Consider the following 15661-nt stretch of genomic DNA (forward strand, 5'->3'; position numbering starts at 1 on the left):
TCTGCTTTTCAGCAAACAATTTATTTTACCTGAAAATGTTTTCAATGTCAGCTTTGTATGTATATGTCACCACCATTTCTATACATTAACCTAGAGTTGACCTAGTCCTTAAAAAAATACTTCATTCATCCTACGCTATAAGATTCTTCTATTTTTATCTACCTGCTTATGAAAATAACTTCAATGCAATTTCACTGCCAGTAACAAAGTGATCATTGCATTTGTCTAGTCAAGATTTTCCATAAACACCAAAGCCATTAACTGACATTTGGACATACCAATTAATGAGAAAAAATCTAAACAAAATAAAATTCCACATTACATTGAGAAAATAGAGAGCTGATAAAAAAATCAGTTTCAGTTATCTCTGAAAGAAGTGTTCCAAAGATTCTTATGATTCATTCCACAATTTTTTGATTATTTTACTTTAATCCAGTTTGGAAACATGAACTTGCAGCATTGACAGAACATATGAAACACACTGTTCTTATCTATAGTAGTGACAAGGACACTGAAGCTCTTCCATATCTAATGCTCTGGCTCTGCAGTAGCTTGATCCCTCTGGATAACCAGGCCAACACGCTGCAGTACACGCTGCACTGCATGTCATGCTTGGGGCCCCAAGGATCACTTTAGGGTATGGACTTAAATATTTCTTCCAGCACATTACGGTCATCTGTAGTTCTCTTCACAAAGTAATGAGGAAATTCATGTAACTCCAACTCATAGAACTGCCATGTCCAAAGAAAAGGATTTATGGTGAAGGAAACAGATTATTTCCTTGCATACGAAGGAATCTTTATGCTCACGCTATGTTTTGTGCTCCTCACAGGCCTGGATGAAAAAAAGATGCACATTTTCCAATGGGCACATCCAACCAGGAGGTACAAACATTGAAACTTTAAAGGTTCTGCTGTGCGGAGACTGAACACAGTTTGTGCATAAGTAACAACAGATGATCATAATTTTCTACCTCCACACCAAAAGACCCAAGAAATTTTCCCATTACCCGCCCTTTTAGGCACTACTCTCCTCCATGCACAAGGCATACTTCTGTGTATAACTGCAAGTTAGTATTGGCCAGCCAAAAAAACGTAAGATTAAATTAAGAAATGTTTCCTGGACAAATTCCTAGCCATATTTCTTTTAAATCTAAGTTATGAATGAATCTCTGTTTAGTAGAAAACAAATAGTAAGGACTGTCCCAGCAGTACAATGGGGGCCTCAACCTGTTCCAAGACTCTGTATTCAGCTATAATATTAAGTAGGACTAGCAATAAGAGGGAAAAACTGTGCAGCATGTCTTAATACTGTAATCAATATGATTAATATTTTCAGAGAAGAATAAAAACTCTATGAAGAAAAATCTAACCCAAAAAAGCCTGAAAGCAGCAACTGTTTTCTTTTGATTATTCAAGCTCTGAACACCCCAAGTAGTTTTTAATTGTTTTATTTCTGTTCTTAACTGAATGACTATTACTCTTGCCCCAGACTTGTGAGTTAACTCAATCTTCACAGCTTTAGTATGCCTTTTGGAGAAGTTACCTACCATTTTATGGCTCCATTTGCCTTCTAAAAGCTCACTCAACCTTAATGAAATTTCCTTTTAATATGTGTATTTTCCTAAATATAATCCAAGAATAGCTATTGTATCTCATTTATGCATGTGTACTTGCTATATTGTCTGTCATACTCTTTATAATACATTTAAAAACAAAGTAATATTACCACTACAAAGTTGATAATTTTTATAATGTACTGAAACTGGCAGAAGTGGTTTACCATGACAATGGAGATTAAACACAAAACACTACTAATCTCCTCATAAATTTAATCTTCATGATTCGTGTTTAATTGTACCCAGATAGGAACAAATTTACCTCAAAAAAAAGGCAAATAATCTTGCTAAGAATGTAAAGGTCAAACACTATGCAGTGAGACACAGAGCCAAATTCGATTTCACTTTATGTCAGAAATAAATGCATTGTCAGTGACTCAGTGCTGGCTACATATTCTGTGACTAATCTTAGACCACCATAAATAAGAAGCTGACAACAGCTATAAAACTGTTTCCATTCCCAACCATGAATCTCCAATTCCTAGTACCCAGTCACCACAAAACAATTCCTGCAAACACACAGTAAAGGAAATGTCCTAATAATAACTGGTTTGTTGTAAATATGACTAAGCAACAACATGTAAGCCAATGATAAAACTGAAAGAAAGGGTCTGTACAGTGTGGCAAAAAAAAAATCCCAAGTATTGTAGTATCAACCCTTAGGAAAACTCTCAGTGATAGGATACATAAGCCACATCTTGTTACGAAATGAAGCCTGGGGGTATTCTCCTGCTAACATGACTCTATGTAACATAGACCACAACCGACTAGCAGTCTATCTCTCAAGCTCAGGCTTAATATCACATTCGTAGCTTCTCCGGGTTTTCCTCCAACATTAATTCATAGCCAGCCCCAAATTTTTCAGAAATCCCTATAATTAACTTTCCCAGGTGCCAGGCTTCTTTAGCACTCCTAGAAGCTTTTCCCCCATCCTCCAAGAAGTGAGGTACTTAGGAAACCTCCTGGTCTCCTCTGTACCAGAGGGTAACATGCCCCTGTAAGACTATCTCCAAAACCTCCCAGTTTTGGATGACTCCAGTTTCAATTGTGCATTGGCCCACTTGTCTGCACACCCATTCCCAGCTTCAGTTTTACTTGAGCTCCGAGTCAGGGCTGGCTGTTCAGCTACCCTGATTTAAAAGTAGGGGTGGAGAGTTATGCCTGCAGTTGAGAAGTGCACCCAGGTGCACACTTACACACGTGCACATTCACTACCGCCATTAAGTTTACTATACTATTTGCATCCAATACTGTAAGATACAAATATGCTCATCTCTTGTATTTAATCAATGCTTCCTTCAGAAGTGGATTTTGAACCCTGCTGATAGACAGAAGTTTCTGAGCAAACAAGAGGGTGGATGACCCAGGCAGAAGTCTTAAATTGCCTAAGAGCCAGATTGGAGGGGACCAACAGGGATTGGAAAATGGCAGAATTTGTAATGAGACTGTTGTTGGTCAGGAAGCCAATTCAGAGAGGACATTTTTACCAGGAACAGGTATGAATGGGCCACCTCATTGTTCAAATAGGGGATGCGGCCAGGCTTTAGTGAGCCAAACCTTATTATGAGGAGGGGCGCTCACCAGAGTACAGCCCTGGTTTTTTCACAATGTTGGCCACATTGCACCTGTAAGGGGCTGCCTTCCCTATCCTCATTTGGAGCTCAGCCATTTGATCTAGAACCAAAGCAGCAGTAGTTCAGCTGACAGTACAGATGTGGTCTAGATTCATTCAGATATTCACATCCACAAGTCTTATTTTAAGAAATGTGGAAACCAAAGCTCAGAGTGGGGCACTAAGGCTTTGTGAACAGGAGAGATCCAGAGGCTGAACCTGAAGAGGTGCACGCTGATCAGGAAGCTACCAACAGGAAGACTAAGCATAAGGGTAAGTTTGATTTCCTCCAAGTTTAGACGTCTGATCCAAGTCTGCATATTAGAGCTGCCCCTCCTCCACTTGTCAGCCAGAACCTAAACCCCATCACTGACATAGACTCTTCTGTTATTTGACAGAACTGAGCAGAACTCCCTCTCTCAGTTGAAAGAGATATGTGAATGAATGCTGCCACTCATCTTTTAAGATATTGAATAACTTAGTAATTAAAGTATTATGAAAGTTAGGTTTGGTTCCTTTTTTTTATTATTTTTATACTGAACTATCACTGAAGAAGAAAAAAACCAAAAACCAAGAGAAATAATCCCACCAGCAGAAATTGCCCCTAGCTGGGGAAGAGAACTGAAAGAGGCATTTACTTCCACGATTGGGCATTGGGCTCCTCTCCACTTCCAGTCTAGAAGCTGGGTACATAGCTATTTACACAGAAACAACTCTGTATTTTGCACAGAATTTTATCACCGAGTGCATAAGGAAGTTTCAGGTTCCAGATGAAAGCACAGCCAGGACTGAAGTGTGAAGTGTGTGTGGAGAAATAAAGGAAGATAGATTTTGGGTGACAATTTTTGACTCCAATGCCAAAAAAATGCCTACGTTTTTCTTTGGATTTAGCTCACAATTTTCTTTGTTGTTAATCCTATTCATCAAGAGTTAGGATGAAAGTCTGCTGGAAGAAGTTACATGCTTCTTAATTGCACAAATTCTGAACAGCTTTATTGTTATCACCACAGAAAAAGGTACTTTCTCTGTGCTTATTTAAATGGCAGTTAATTTCATTCTTATTACCAAGTATTCTAAAACAGGAGAAAGAGGAAGTTCTGTATCTCCTCATCCACTATTAGCATGAAATTTAAACAACAGAAGGATTCAGCTGCCTGAATTGAAGTAGGTATTTCAAGCCTGCTTCTTTCATGGTCATCATTTATATTAAACAAAAGAATTAACTTGAATAATTTGTTACCTTTTTCAGGAAGCGTACTGGCATTGCATAACTGTTCTTCACCATCACCAGCAGATGTTGCAGCTTTAATTTTAAATTGATAAGTAATATTGGAAAGCAGATTTCTAAAAGTATGCAGTGTATCATAAGATGAAAAAAATGTAGAATTTCCTTCGACTGTTATGATGTAATGAGTAATTACACCGTTGGATGAAGCAGGAGGGTCCCACTGCACTAGGATAGATTGCCAACTCGTTGCGATACAATGAACATTCTGGACAGCATCTGGTACTTAAAAGATACACATGCACCAAAGATTAACATTCCCACACAATTAAAATGGTAATTACAGAACAATATAGTCAGAGAAGCAGACCCAGTCTTCACAGCAAGGGTCAAAGATTCCAGTGGCAGAAAAGTGACACTATAAAAGAAACACATTGAAAGAACAAAAATGAATCTTTGTCCTTATTAGACGGTTCCTTCCCAACTACTATGAAAATGACTGATGGTAGTACTTAAAAAAAAAGCAGCTGTCTATCTGGATTTTTCCTAGTTGTGTTCTCCAGTTTTATTTTCACATCTGCCCATATTTTCCCCATGGTTTTTTAATCAAAGTGTAATAAAATATACACAGGAGTGTGAAACACATATACATACTCCATGAGAGCATCAACAGCAGAAGTTCCTAATTTATGTCAGTTTTGTTTCTTTTAGGCACTGTATCATATCTCTGTCCTTTCATCAGAGCCACAACCCACGCAGAAGTCATTGCACAGGTCTCGGAGCTCTCGTGTCAATGCTATTACCTTAGTGTTGCCCACCTCCTTGCTGGTTTCAGCAGGAGAAGTTTTTTTAAATGCTCATAAAAATTTAATAAAAGGTAGCAAATATTATACTCATGCTGAAAATAGAGCAATTATCTGTGAACAATTGCTTAAATAGAACCATGAATTAAAGTATTTCAGAAAGGGCTGAAGTGAAGAAAATTAATACATAGTGAGGGCTGCTGCAATCTACTTCCTCTATTGAAATAATGCTGCAACTAGCAGAGCATAAAATCTGAGAAGACTGTAAAATGACTAGGACATGCTCCTGTGGACAATGTCCATCCAGCACTTCTGAAGAAGGTACCACGGGTATGGAATGTAAGTGATTAAATGAGACAACTGGTGGATGACCATGGCTCTTAGGCAGGACAGCCTCCAGCTGCAGGGATCCAACAGCCAACCTGAACCAGTTCAGTGATGGTCTGGATTTCTTATAGTGTTATAACTGCTGGGTACAATAAACAGCATAATTTTTCCCAGAACCCCCTGTTTTATCACCTCTGGAAAGAATATCTCACTGGAAGTGTGGTCTTGAACAGCTATAGTCACTATGTGGGAACTTCTGATACCTTGTTTGCTCCCTTTTCTGTCAGTAAAAAGGAATCTAGGGATTCAGACACAGCCCCCTAATCCATGCTAGTTCCCTGGCACTGGCAGACCTTGTAAAGTACATGAGCCTGGGGATTGCTCTGACCTGGCAAATGAGCTACAGTGTTCCACAAAGGCCAGTTTTGCGAACATGCAGAGCTCCTGGGCTCTCTTTAGTGAATGTTGAATATTCACTTTCACAAGTCACAATTTTTTATTTTGGAACAACCTGCAACTTGAAGAGACGTATAGAAGGCACAAGACAAAACTGTACGTATTAATTAAGCCAGCTATATGGCATAGTCCTCCCCAGTTGTCAGGAAGAATAAGATCTAACAAATTAGGGTATTTAATTAGTAGCTAGCTTCCCTTCCCAAAATAAATTATAAAAAAGGCTAAAAATTTAAACTTGTTTAATACAATTTCCAGTTCATTTGCCAATCTTTTGTCCAGCTGCTTTTGATACTGCTAAAGTTTCAGTTATTTTCACAGGGATCTGAATTATCGCTTTGATCTACAAAGACTGATATCTATCTAATTTTCCTCCCTTTATCTGTGATGCTATTAAAAGATTTATAGTAGCCATATAAGCCTCTCATTTCAGATGAGGACATTTCTAATTCTACACTTCCGACATCAAACTTCAAACCCAGCCTATCCGGTACAACAGGAATGTGAATCGGCGTTACACAGGCAGAAGACAGTGAGATAGTGTTATGTTACGGGTTTTTTTGGAAGAAGAGGAAGGCTGTTGTTCAACCATACAAGGAAAATATATACAGAATATATACAAATATAACATATTATATACACAAATACATATACATATATACAAATATAACAAATATATACAGAATATAACAGAATATATACAAAATATACAACAGAACTCCAGCTTAGAAAAAGTCACGTCTAACCTGATTCCATCGTTGTAAACTGGACAGCATTACTGAACTGATTGCCATTCCCAAGCTTGGTAAATGCAGAGACGCTGACTAAATAGGGGCTGAACGGTTCTAATCCAACAAGGTTTGCCTCGTGGTTTGAACCTGAAACATTCTTAAGGAAAAATTATTAGTATGCAATTAATCTGTGTAAACATTGTGGGCCTCACCTTGAACCCACTGAAATGAAGGGAAGATTTAGAGCCTTGCCTCTGCTACTCTGAGTAGCTTTCAGTCAAAGTAGTTCCTGAGCTCAACAAAAAAGAATGTGGGATCAAATTCTTCCTTTCCTTTCTCCTCTCCCTCTTTCACTGTGGCTTGTGAGGAAGATATGCCAAAGGATGGTATCATAATTCCCATAGCATTGTTAGAACAAATTAACTCCACACATGCCTTTTTTTGCCAATACTGAAAACTTTTGTCACCTCCACATCACCACATCAACCCACTGTCACCTTCTACTTCTTTACTACATCTCTGCTACGGAAGAGGCCACAGCTTCTCATTTCTTTTAGTTTACCTGAGCCAGACACAGTTTTGAAAAAAGCTGAAAACCACAGTTCAGTTCCTGGTAGCTGTTTTTCCCAGAGCACGCAAGGCATATTTTGTGCAAATATTGAGAGGGCTAAAATAGCAGCAGGGAAAGAGCTGAATTTCACCAAGAAAGTCTGGTGAACATCTTGTGGGATCCAAGTTATGGTGCCTAACTGTAACATGTCTATACAAATTGCTCTGCCTGTCCTGCTGCCACAACCTAAATCTAACTTCTTGCCCATATAACATTACGAAACATTAAGAAATATAGGGCATAGCAAATGCATTCAAGTGTCCTGGCCAGTTTCTATATTCTAATTTGGTTTGAATCTGCCTCAGATGGACAGTGGAGAATAATCTTTGGTGGCCTCCGTGAGCACCCAAGGAATGTGTTTCCAAAGGCAGTAATGGACCTCCTCAGTCCCGTGTGCAGTGTACACTATACATCTTAAACTCACAGCTACTGCAGCAATGCTTTTTCCCTGCTGCTTTTACATGTCTCGGGTGAATAGAACTCAGCACATAGTTTCTAAGCCTGAGATGCAATCCTGGTCTCAGCTTGCTGCCTTTACAGCTCAGGACACATTTCTTGATGCCATCCAAGCAATCAGATTTAAGCAGATATAAATGCCTTAATCATCTTTTGTATATAATTTTAAAGCGTCTATTTCAGTTAAATTTTTTTCAATTATTCTTATTTGGCAAAAATTAAAAAAAAAACAAAACAAGCCTCTAAACAATTTTTAAGTATTTTAATGTTTTTCAAAGTGACTAGGGAAGTCTGTCTTCCTTTTTGAATCTTGAAAATCTGCAGATACTACATAGTTAACCAAAGACAGCCACAAAATAAGTAAGTTTGGTCATTTTCTAACACACATTGAAATATGAACTAAAGATTAATAAGGCTCCTCATTAAAGAAATATTAGAAGCTCAAAGTAAATTAAAATCTAACAATTTTTTTCTGTCTAGTTTTAAAAATTTAATTACAGGCACAGCGAGAGGGTAAGTAAACTGTCTTAACACACAGGAATTTAGAGGAGCTTCAGAATTCTAGGACAAGGACAGACATTTAAAGTATTTGTCATATATTCATAAAGCATGAAAAAAGTATGTATCTGCCCCCCAAAAATTTAAACACTGTTAATTATAAACATACCTGATAAAATATTTTTTCAGTGTTGTTTTGATAAATCTTAAAATTATATCTCATAATAACACCATTTGGCTGAGGACTTGGATCCCATTTTAGCCACACAGAATCTGCAGTGTAGTTGGTAATGGTCAAATTTTGTGGTGGAGCTAATGGCACTGCAAAAGAGAAACACTCTTGAGTTCCAAATTTCAAATAAAATTTAAAAAAACAAAACAAAACAAAACAAAACAAACACTTTGGAGAAGCAAGAGAATATATGTACATTTGTTACCATTTTTATCTGAACTCATTGCTATTTTAATATTTTTCTTTCTTTTTGGCATGAAAAATTCCATTAATCTGGAATACATATTTAGTCAGCAAGATATCTTCTTAGAGAGCTAAGAAATCTATTCATCACTTCAACATCCCCATTGTTAGAACTAAGGCATTTAATGGAGTTTTTATTACGTATATTACTAGAATGTGATATACTTCTCTTCCTACATCATATACTGACTGCAACTCAATGTATATTTACAAGATATGTCATTTACCATGCAGGTGAGGGGAGGTCTGTGTAAAGGAAACCTGAGAACGTGTAAGACATATTTCCATGTTTTATTATTATTCAATTACGTGGGGGGATGAAAAGAAAGGTATTGTTGCTTGCTTCAAAACCCCTGACACTTGGCAAACTGTAACACATTCCAAAGACAAAAGACATTTCTCCTTGGAGTTGTTTTTGTACTCCTGTGCAGAATGTGATCTCCTCTTGCCCACTGTGGTGGGAGGAGAACTCAGAAAAGACTTCCCTTGTAGTGTTTCCTTTTTGTGAAAGCTCTTCACACACAGACCAATGGAAAATTGATCCTTTATCTCAAGTCTCTTAGGTCTGATGTTCAGATCTAAGATGGATAGGGCCAAAATTTCAAAGTTGGCTACAACTGAATTTGCTCACCTGACTCATCTGTGTAGAATTGAAGAACAGCATATGGACCAGGTCCCTTTATTGTTCTTGCAGCTGCATAGATGGTGTATAATGTGAATGGTAGAAGGTCTTCCAAGATGATAAAATTATTGGTGGTAGAGAATGAGTTATTCCTTTCTGGCCCGAATAAATTTAGATCATAACTTACTATAATACCACTTGGCTTAACAGGAGGGTCCCATGAAAGCATAACTGAGGTAGTTGAAAGATTGGAAAACGTTTTGATTATAGGTGCTGATTCTGGGACTACAGGAAGAAATAAGAAAGAGAGAAACAAGGATAACCTCAGAAGAATATGAGTTACAATGAAAAACGTTTTTTAACTATCAGTTAAAGTTGTGCCCTGAGTGGAAAATTCTATTTCGTGGTCTCAATGCAGAAATGCAAAGCAGTTGTTTGTGTCATTGTATAGCAAAAAAGCTTTAAGTAACATCAGAAAAGTAATATTTTTTTTTATTTCATAAAGCTATTTAGTTCTTTTTTTAATATGTTTCCTTAAGAATGAATAAAATACTTATCTTACCGTCTTCATCAGTTCTTATATGCAGACTTAGAGCATGCAGTTCAGAAGATCCTTTATCAGTGGCCGGTGTGATTTTCAGAATGTAATCAGTGTATTTCTCTAGATTGTCAAAAATGATGCTTGTGTTGTAGGTAAGGAAAGACAATATCTTACTGGTTCCCAGTTGCAATAAACTTAGAGAAACATGAAAGAAGACTAAGCCATTTGGTTGCGATGGTGGAAGCCAGCTTACATTTACAGAAGATGAGGAAATGTTTTGATAGACCAGATTTTCAACAGAACCATCTGGGACTACAAGAGATAATAAGCAAAAAATAAACGCATGGATTGTAGTAATAAAAAATCCAAAACTAAAACAGAAGTAAATGTCCAAAGTAAGATTAGTTTTTAAACCTGGTTTGAAATATTTGTACAACTTTATGTTTCATTTATGTTTCATTTTCAAAAGCAAAATATTTTGAAGGCATGTATGAATAATCATCCATTTTAAATTTGATTAATAAAATACTCTTAATGATGGTTTAAGACAGTATTTCTACTGCTCTTATCCAAAGAAGAAGCTTGTGAACTATGTTCTTAGTATTACAAAGCAAAGACTCTGATCAAAATGTCTTCTTTGCAAAGAAAAATACTGCAGTGTTGAAAACAGTACTTACTGGATTTTTTTAAAATTTTGCCATCAACAGTAAAATAATGTTGAAGTTAGAGAATATTTAATAAATTGAAGTACTGACACACACTGAACATTAAAAAAGGTATTCACTTACTATCCTGATCTGTGTATACGTCTATTATTTCACTGGTTTTGTTTCCATCTCCAAAAGCTGTGCTTGCAGTTAACCACAGAGTATAATGGCTATATTTTGCCAAGTCATCCAGAACTGCAGACTGGGGCATATTGACATCACTGTCATTACCATAACTTGTGAAATTCTAAAGAAAAAAGAAAGTGTTGTCCTTGAAAATGTTATTTATTCCTTGATTTCTTTTTCTGGTTTCCTATTTAGCCATCACCATGCGATATTCACCATAATGTTCAGAAGACATAAACCTTAACTCTGACTCCCAATGGGTCCTGATTTTTACTGAAATAGACAATTTATTGTAAGATGTCTGTTGTTACTTCTTGTAAGTACTACAGAGTACCTAATTGACTCTTCTTATTGATCGTAGTTGTCGAATGCCAGTCCATATTTTTTTAAAACACATTAAACATGGAACAATGTAATCCATATTGCATCAAGAAAACAACAAAAAAGCTATTAATTTTTCACAGATTACATGATCACACTTGTGATTCCCTTGCCTGATCTGCATAAAGCAAATCAAAGGACTTCTCTCACTTTATTCCATTTTTATGAGAGTAGATCTTAGAGAAATTTTCTCATTCTGAATTTAAAACTTCCAGTGGCAGAGATCTCACCACACCACTTGATAAACTGTTCCTTTTGTTAGTTGTCCTTTACATTAAAAACATGCCATTATTTTACATTAAGAACATGCCATTATTTCTAAGGCACACGTCTATACCCAGCAGATTGTGTTAAACTGAAGAACTGACAGAATTTATTTTCCTTGTGCAGTTACTTGCTAACAAAAGAGCACGAGAACCAACTCCCATTTTCTTTTGAACTACATAAAAAATTCCCCTAAAACTGTGACTGCTGCAGTAGGTTAGTGCTCTAGATCAGCCCCTCTGAGGAGGCCATCCCTGTTTGGAATGAACCATTTTGGAAACTGAAAAGGGAAAAAAAATCAGATTAATTCAAGACCCGCCTGGATGCAGTCCTGAGTGACATGCTCTAACATGCTCTAGGCAATCCTGCTTCAGCAGGGGAGTTGGACTAGATGATCTCTATGGTCCCTTCCAACTCTAAAAATTCAGTGAAATTCAGTGAAAATTACGTAAGGCCAGCTATACCACATAACCAAATGTGTCAAATAACCCACTGCTTTAGGGAAACCTGACTTAGATGATCCAAAGCTGTTTGGTTCATGATCTGAAAACTGTTGAGAGGTCATGTACCCCGTAAATATATTCAGGTCAAGCACTGGGTAGGAAGACAAAGCTTTGATCCTGATTTGAAGAGTCAGTATCGTTCCTCTCCAGCAGCCACATTGCCCTGTTGAGCATATGGCATGGGCAGCACTTCTCAGGACCAAAGAAGTCCTCCTAATTCTTTCTGCACAGCAATATTTTCATGGTGAGCTCCATTTTGCCTGATCCCCTGATGAATTGCCTAGTACACATTCCAGTTATTTGGCATGCCAACTGTTTTTGGTGTTACATCTTATTCGCATCCTCCATCTCCTTAAAATCAAAGCTGGCTTTAATAATTTCCTAAAAAAGACAGGCTGATAAAGTAGACTTACTAAAACAGGAGGAAGGAGACAGTAATGTTTGCATATTTAAATTCAGAAATACCACATATAAACACAGCATACTAAAACCACATATTAAAAAATGAGTTACATTTCTCTTGAGGAAAGCTCCTACTGAAGAAGTCACTGTTTACACTCTATCAAACAGTTGAGCCAGTGCTGTGCAAATTGATAGTTCAGTATGCAATCATGGTGTCTGTCACCAGTGTCTATCAATTTAAATATCTAACATAACCACCAATATGTTTTTTGTACAGGCGAAATTCTTTTATTACTGCAGAAAACAATAGGCGACACTCATTCATTTCCCTGAGATTTTACACCAGTATCTGAAGACCTAGTTTTGACTACAGTCACTAGTGCTTACATAACATAAATAAAGAAACAGTATGTTTGGCAATCAAAATGTGATTGTTTTGACTCCAGAAGAGAAGCCACATCACTAAAATTCCACCTTAATATATTACTCTCTTTTAAACATAGATGCAAGCTCCCACTATCTTCATGTAACTAACTGAAAAAGGATAAGATACAGAAAACAGAGGGTCACATTCTAACTCGAATTTCTGGCGCTCAAGCACAGTATGCTAGAAAATACTTCTGACCCAGAAGCATCATTGTAATACCCTCCTGTTATTTTTATTATTGGATATTTTAATTATTAATAATTAGTAATTGATACTAATAATATCCAATAATAATATCAAAAAAGGAATTTAATTCTCTGAGTTTTCAAGGTAAAAATGTCAAAAGTATCGCATCAGTTTTGATTCTAGATTGAATGGGGGTTTATTGGTATGAACAGCTGAAAATCCAACGCCTAGTTTAAAAAGCATACCTTTACAATTTAGTCAGCTGTCTGGCAGCTAAGGACTCAGTGAACCAATGTGAATGCTGTAACGGGCTTTTTGGTGCTTCAACAAAACCTGTTTTAAGAGGTAGTCCCCTTACTATGAGGAGCCCAGGGCCTGGGGACTACCTCAAACTTCTGATACGACAAAATATTAGAAAAGAATGAACACATAATTAAGAGTAAGGGTGAGCAGGAAGAACTGTGTGGGTACAAACTACGAAAAGATGAAACTTGCACTAATTGTACCCTGGGGATAGAACACTATAGGAAGTTTTACAATTAACTGTGGCTGCAGATGAAAGCAAGCAGCTCAGGATCTCTGGCTACAGCTGAAGAAATGCTTCCTTCTGTCCCCTTCTTCATCCATACATGAAAGAAGTTTTGACATAGCAGAGTATCAGATTATTAAAAGTAGCTAAGTGTAAGCAATACACACTGGCCATGAAAGCGTCAGCAGAAAGTAGTATCTTCTTCACCTCAGGAAGCAGCAGAAATTTCCAGTGGCGTAAAGCTGTCATTAGTTGTATACAGACAACACAGTGCTGCTGTTCTTCAGTGTTAACCTTTTTCCCCTGTTCTGTTTCCTTCTTCAGGTCCATTGTCTTGCACTGTTGTCTTGAGACACAGCATCGTATACTCGACTCCGGCAACCAGGTGAGAGAGGTGACACTGAGGGCTAATCCAGGCCATCCCTCAAAGAGTGCACTGCACACCGTTCCAGTACCAACCTAAGTGAAGATATTTCCTTTTTGTGTGCTCTACCTTTCGGCAGCCATCTTTTAAAAAATTTTGCAGTCTATTTTAGGGAAGTTCCCCTTTTATCCATATTTTGGTCATACTGCTGAAAGAAAATGCTTGATTGTTATGTTAACATAGCACGTTGCTTATATCCCTTCTCTGCATCCTGAGAGCAAAGCCAAATTTCACTCTGAAATGTGTTGAGTCACATTTGCTTAGGTTCACTTGAAGTACAGGGGTTGGATGATTCGGAGTCTAATGTTCAGACTCCAGAAGTATCATGGGGTTTTTTTTCTCTACTTAGCTCCTGGTTCTCCTGTCTGGTTTGGCAGAGCAAGATAGTTGTCATCTGTACTGAAATTCCTCCACTGGAGAACTTTCTCCAAGCATGAATTTATATTTGTCATTAGCACCTTTCCCACTTTCTTGCTAATCAAAACACAAGTATAAAGAGATTGAATGAAAGAGTTTACTCAAGTCAATGTTATCTCTTATAGATTAGTATTCAGCAATGAGACAATTACTTCTATAGAATCTTTGACTTCTTTCCTCCATGAGACTGAACAGTACGATTGCTTCAAGCACCATGTAAGGAAAACACAGAGCAAAAACTGCAAAGCTGCTATTGCAAATAGTGAAAGCTCAAACTGTAAGGACTCCAGCAGTGTCACAGAGAAGTGAAGTGACCAAGAGGTACAGTGCCATGTCAGCTGTGTAAGAAGTGCCCATTGTCAGAATAGGTTCCATATCTTCACTGCTCTGGGGCAGAGGAGTGAGCATAAACCAAAACGTAGCATTTTCCCTAGACCTACAGCAGCAGAAGACAAAAGATAAAGCTGAATTTGAACCTACCCCTGTGCAAGAGATGGTTTCTTCTATTTGCCTACCAGTCATTACTCTCTCTCTGACACTTTTACAACCTGTCAACATCCCCATAGAAACAGCCCACTCATCTACAAAAATCCTCAAATCTAATCTCCATCACTAAATTTTTCCTTCTGCGGTTCTGGATCTCAATCTTAGGTCTGAGCATCCCAGGCCTTCTGACTGGAGAGCCGCAGTGTGATTTTTCATGTAGACCTGTAAAGCAAAGAAACTATACATTATTTTTCTGCCCTAGGAAGGTATGTAACTGGGTGGGGTTTTTTCTCTTTTTAAAGGAAAACTGTTCTCTGCAAGTTTCTGCATTATGTCAAGGAGTAAACTGCATATTTTATCTCGGGACTTTTGCTTTCCCCCTGAATGCTGTACTCTGCAGCTACTGATTTCCCAGTTTTAACACTTCTATTCATAATCAGTGTTTTATATTCATTAGGTTTTATTATGCCTGAGGAGTTTGAGAACATGTGAGAAGTGACAGCTTGAGTCAACAGAATAGTAGTAGTTTTAGTATGACTTTTATATCTATTTCAGATTATGACAACACTGGATGATGTTAATTAGTTGGAGATTCTTCAGCTGGGTTGCTTTGCAGGCATCTAGAAGACATCCTTTAAGACTTGGACCTTTGTTACTATGTCCTGACAAAGAAGCAGATGAGACTGGCAAAGAATGACTGCCTGCAGCTGTGTGTCTGAGAAGGTGGGGTTCCTAGAAATGTGAAAAGATCGCCTACTTTTCTAATTCTCCCGTATCATTTCTCAAACTCAAAATACAGTTTGGACAGACATAAGCAAAGGGGTGACCAAGATGCAGA

General features: G+C 37.5%; 1 protein-coding gene across 1 annotated transcript in view; it reads right to left on the reverse strand.

Moving 5' to 3' along the window:
* LOC106901096 (phosphatidylinositol phosphatase PTPRQ-like) overlaps positions 1–15661 on the reverse strand; it is a 147163-nt gene that overhangs the window by 66266 nt on the left and 65236 nt on the right. The window contains exons 37-42 of the mRNA XM_014963448.1: positions 10760–10925; positions 9993–10283; positions 9440–9715; positions 8503–8654; positions 6785–6926; positions 4471–4740 (exon numbers count right to left, since the gene is read on the reverse strand). Coding sequence (XP_014818934.1) covers positions 4471–4740; positions 6785–6926; positions 8503–8654; positions 9440–9715; positions 9993–10283; positions 10760–10925 — 1297 coding nt within the window. The remainder of the gene's footprint in view (positions 1–4470; positions 4741–6784; positions 6927–8502; positions 8655–9439; positions 9716–9992; positions 10284–10759; positions 10926–15661) is intronic.

The sequence above is a fragment of the Calidris pugnax genome, unplaced genomic scaffold (assembly GCF_001431845.1).
Source record: "Calidris pugnax isolate Ruff unplaced genomic scaffold, ASM143184v1 scaffold44, whole genome shotgun sequence".
In the NCBI taxonomy this organism is placed as follows: domain Eukaryota; kingdom Metazoa; phylum Chordata; class Aves; order Charadriiformes; family Scolopacidae; genus Calidris; species Calidris pugnax.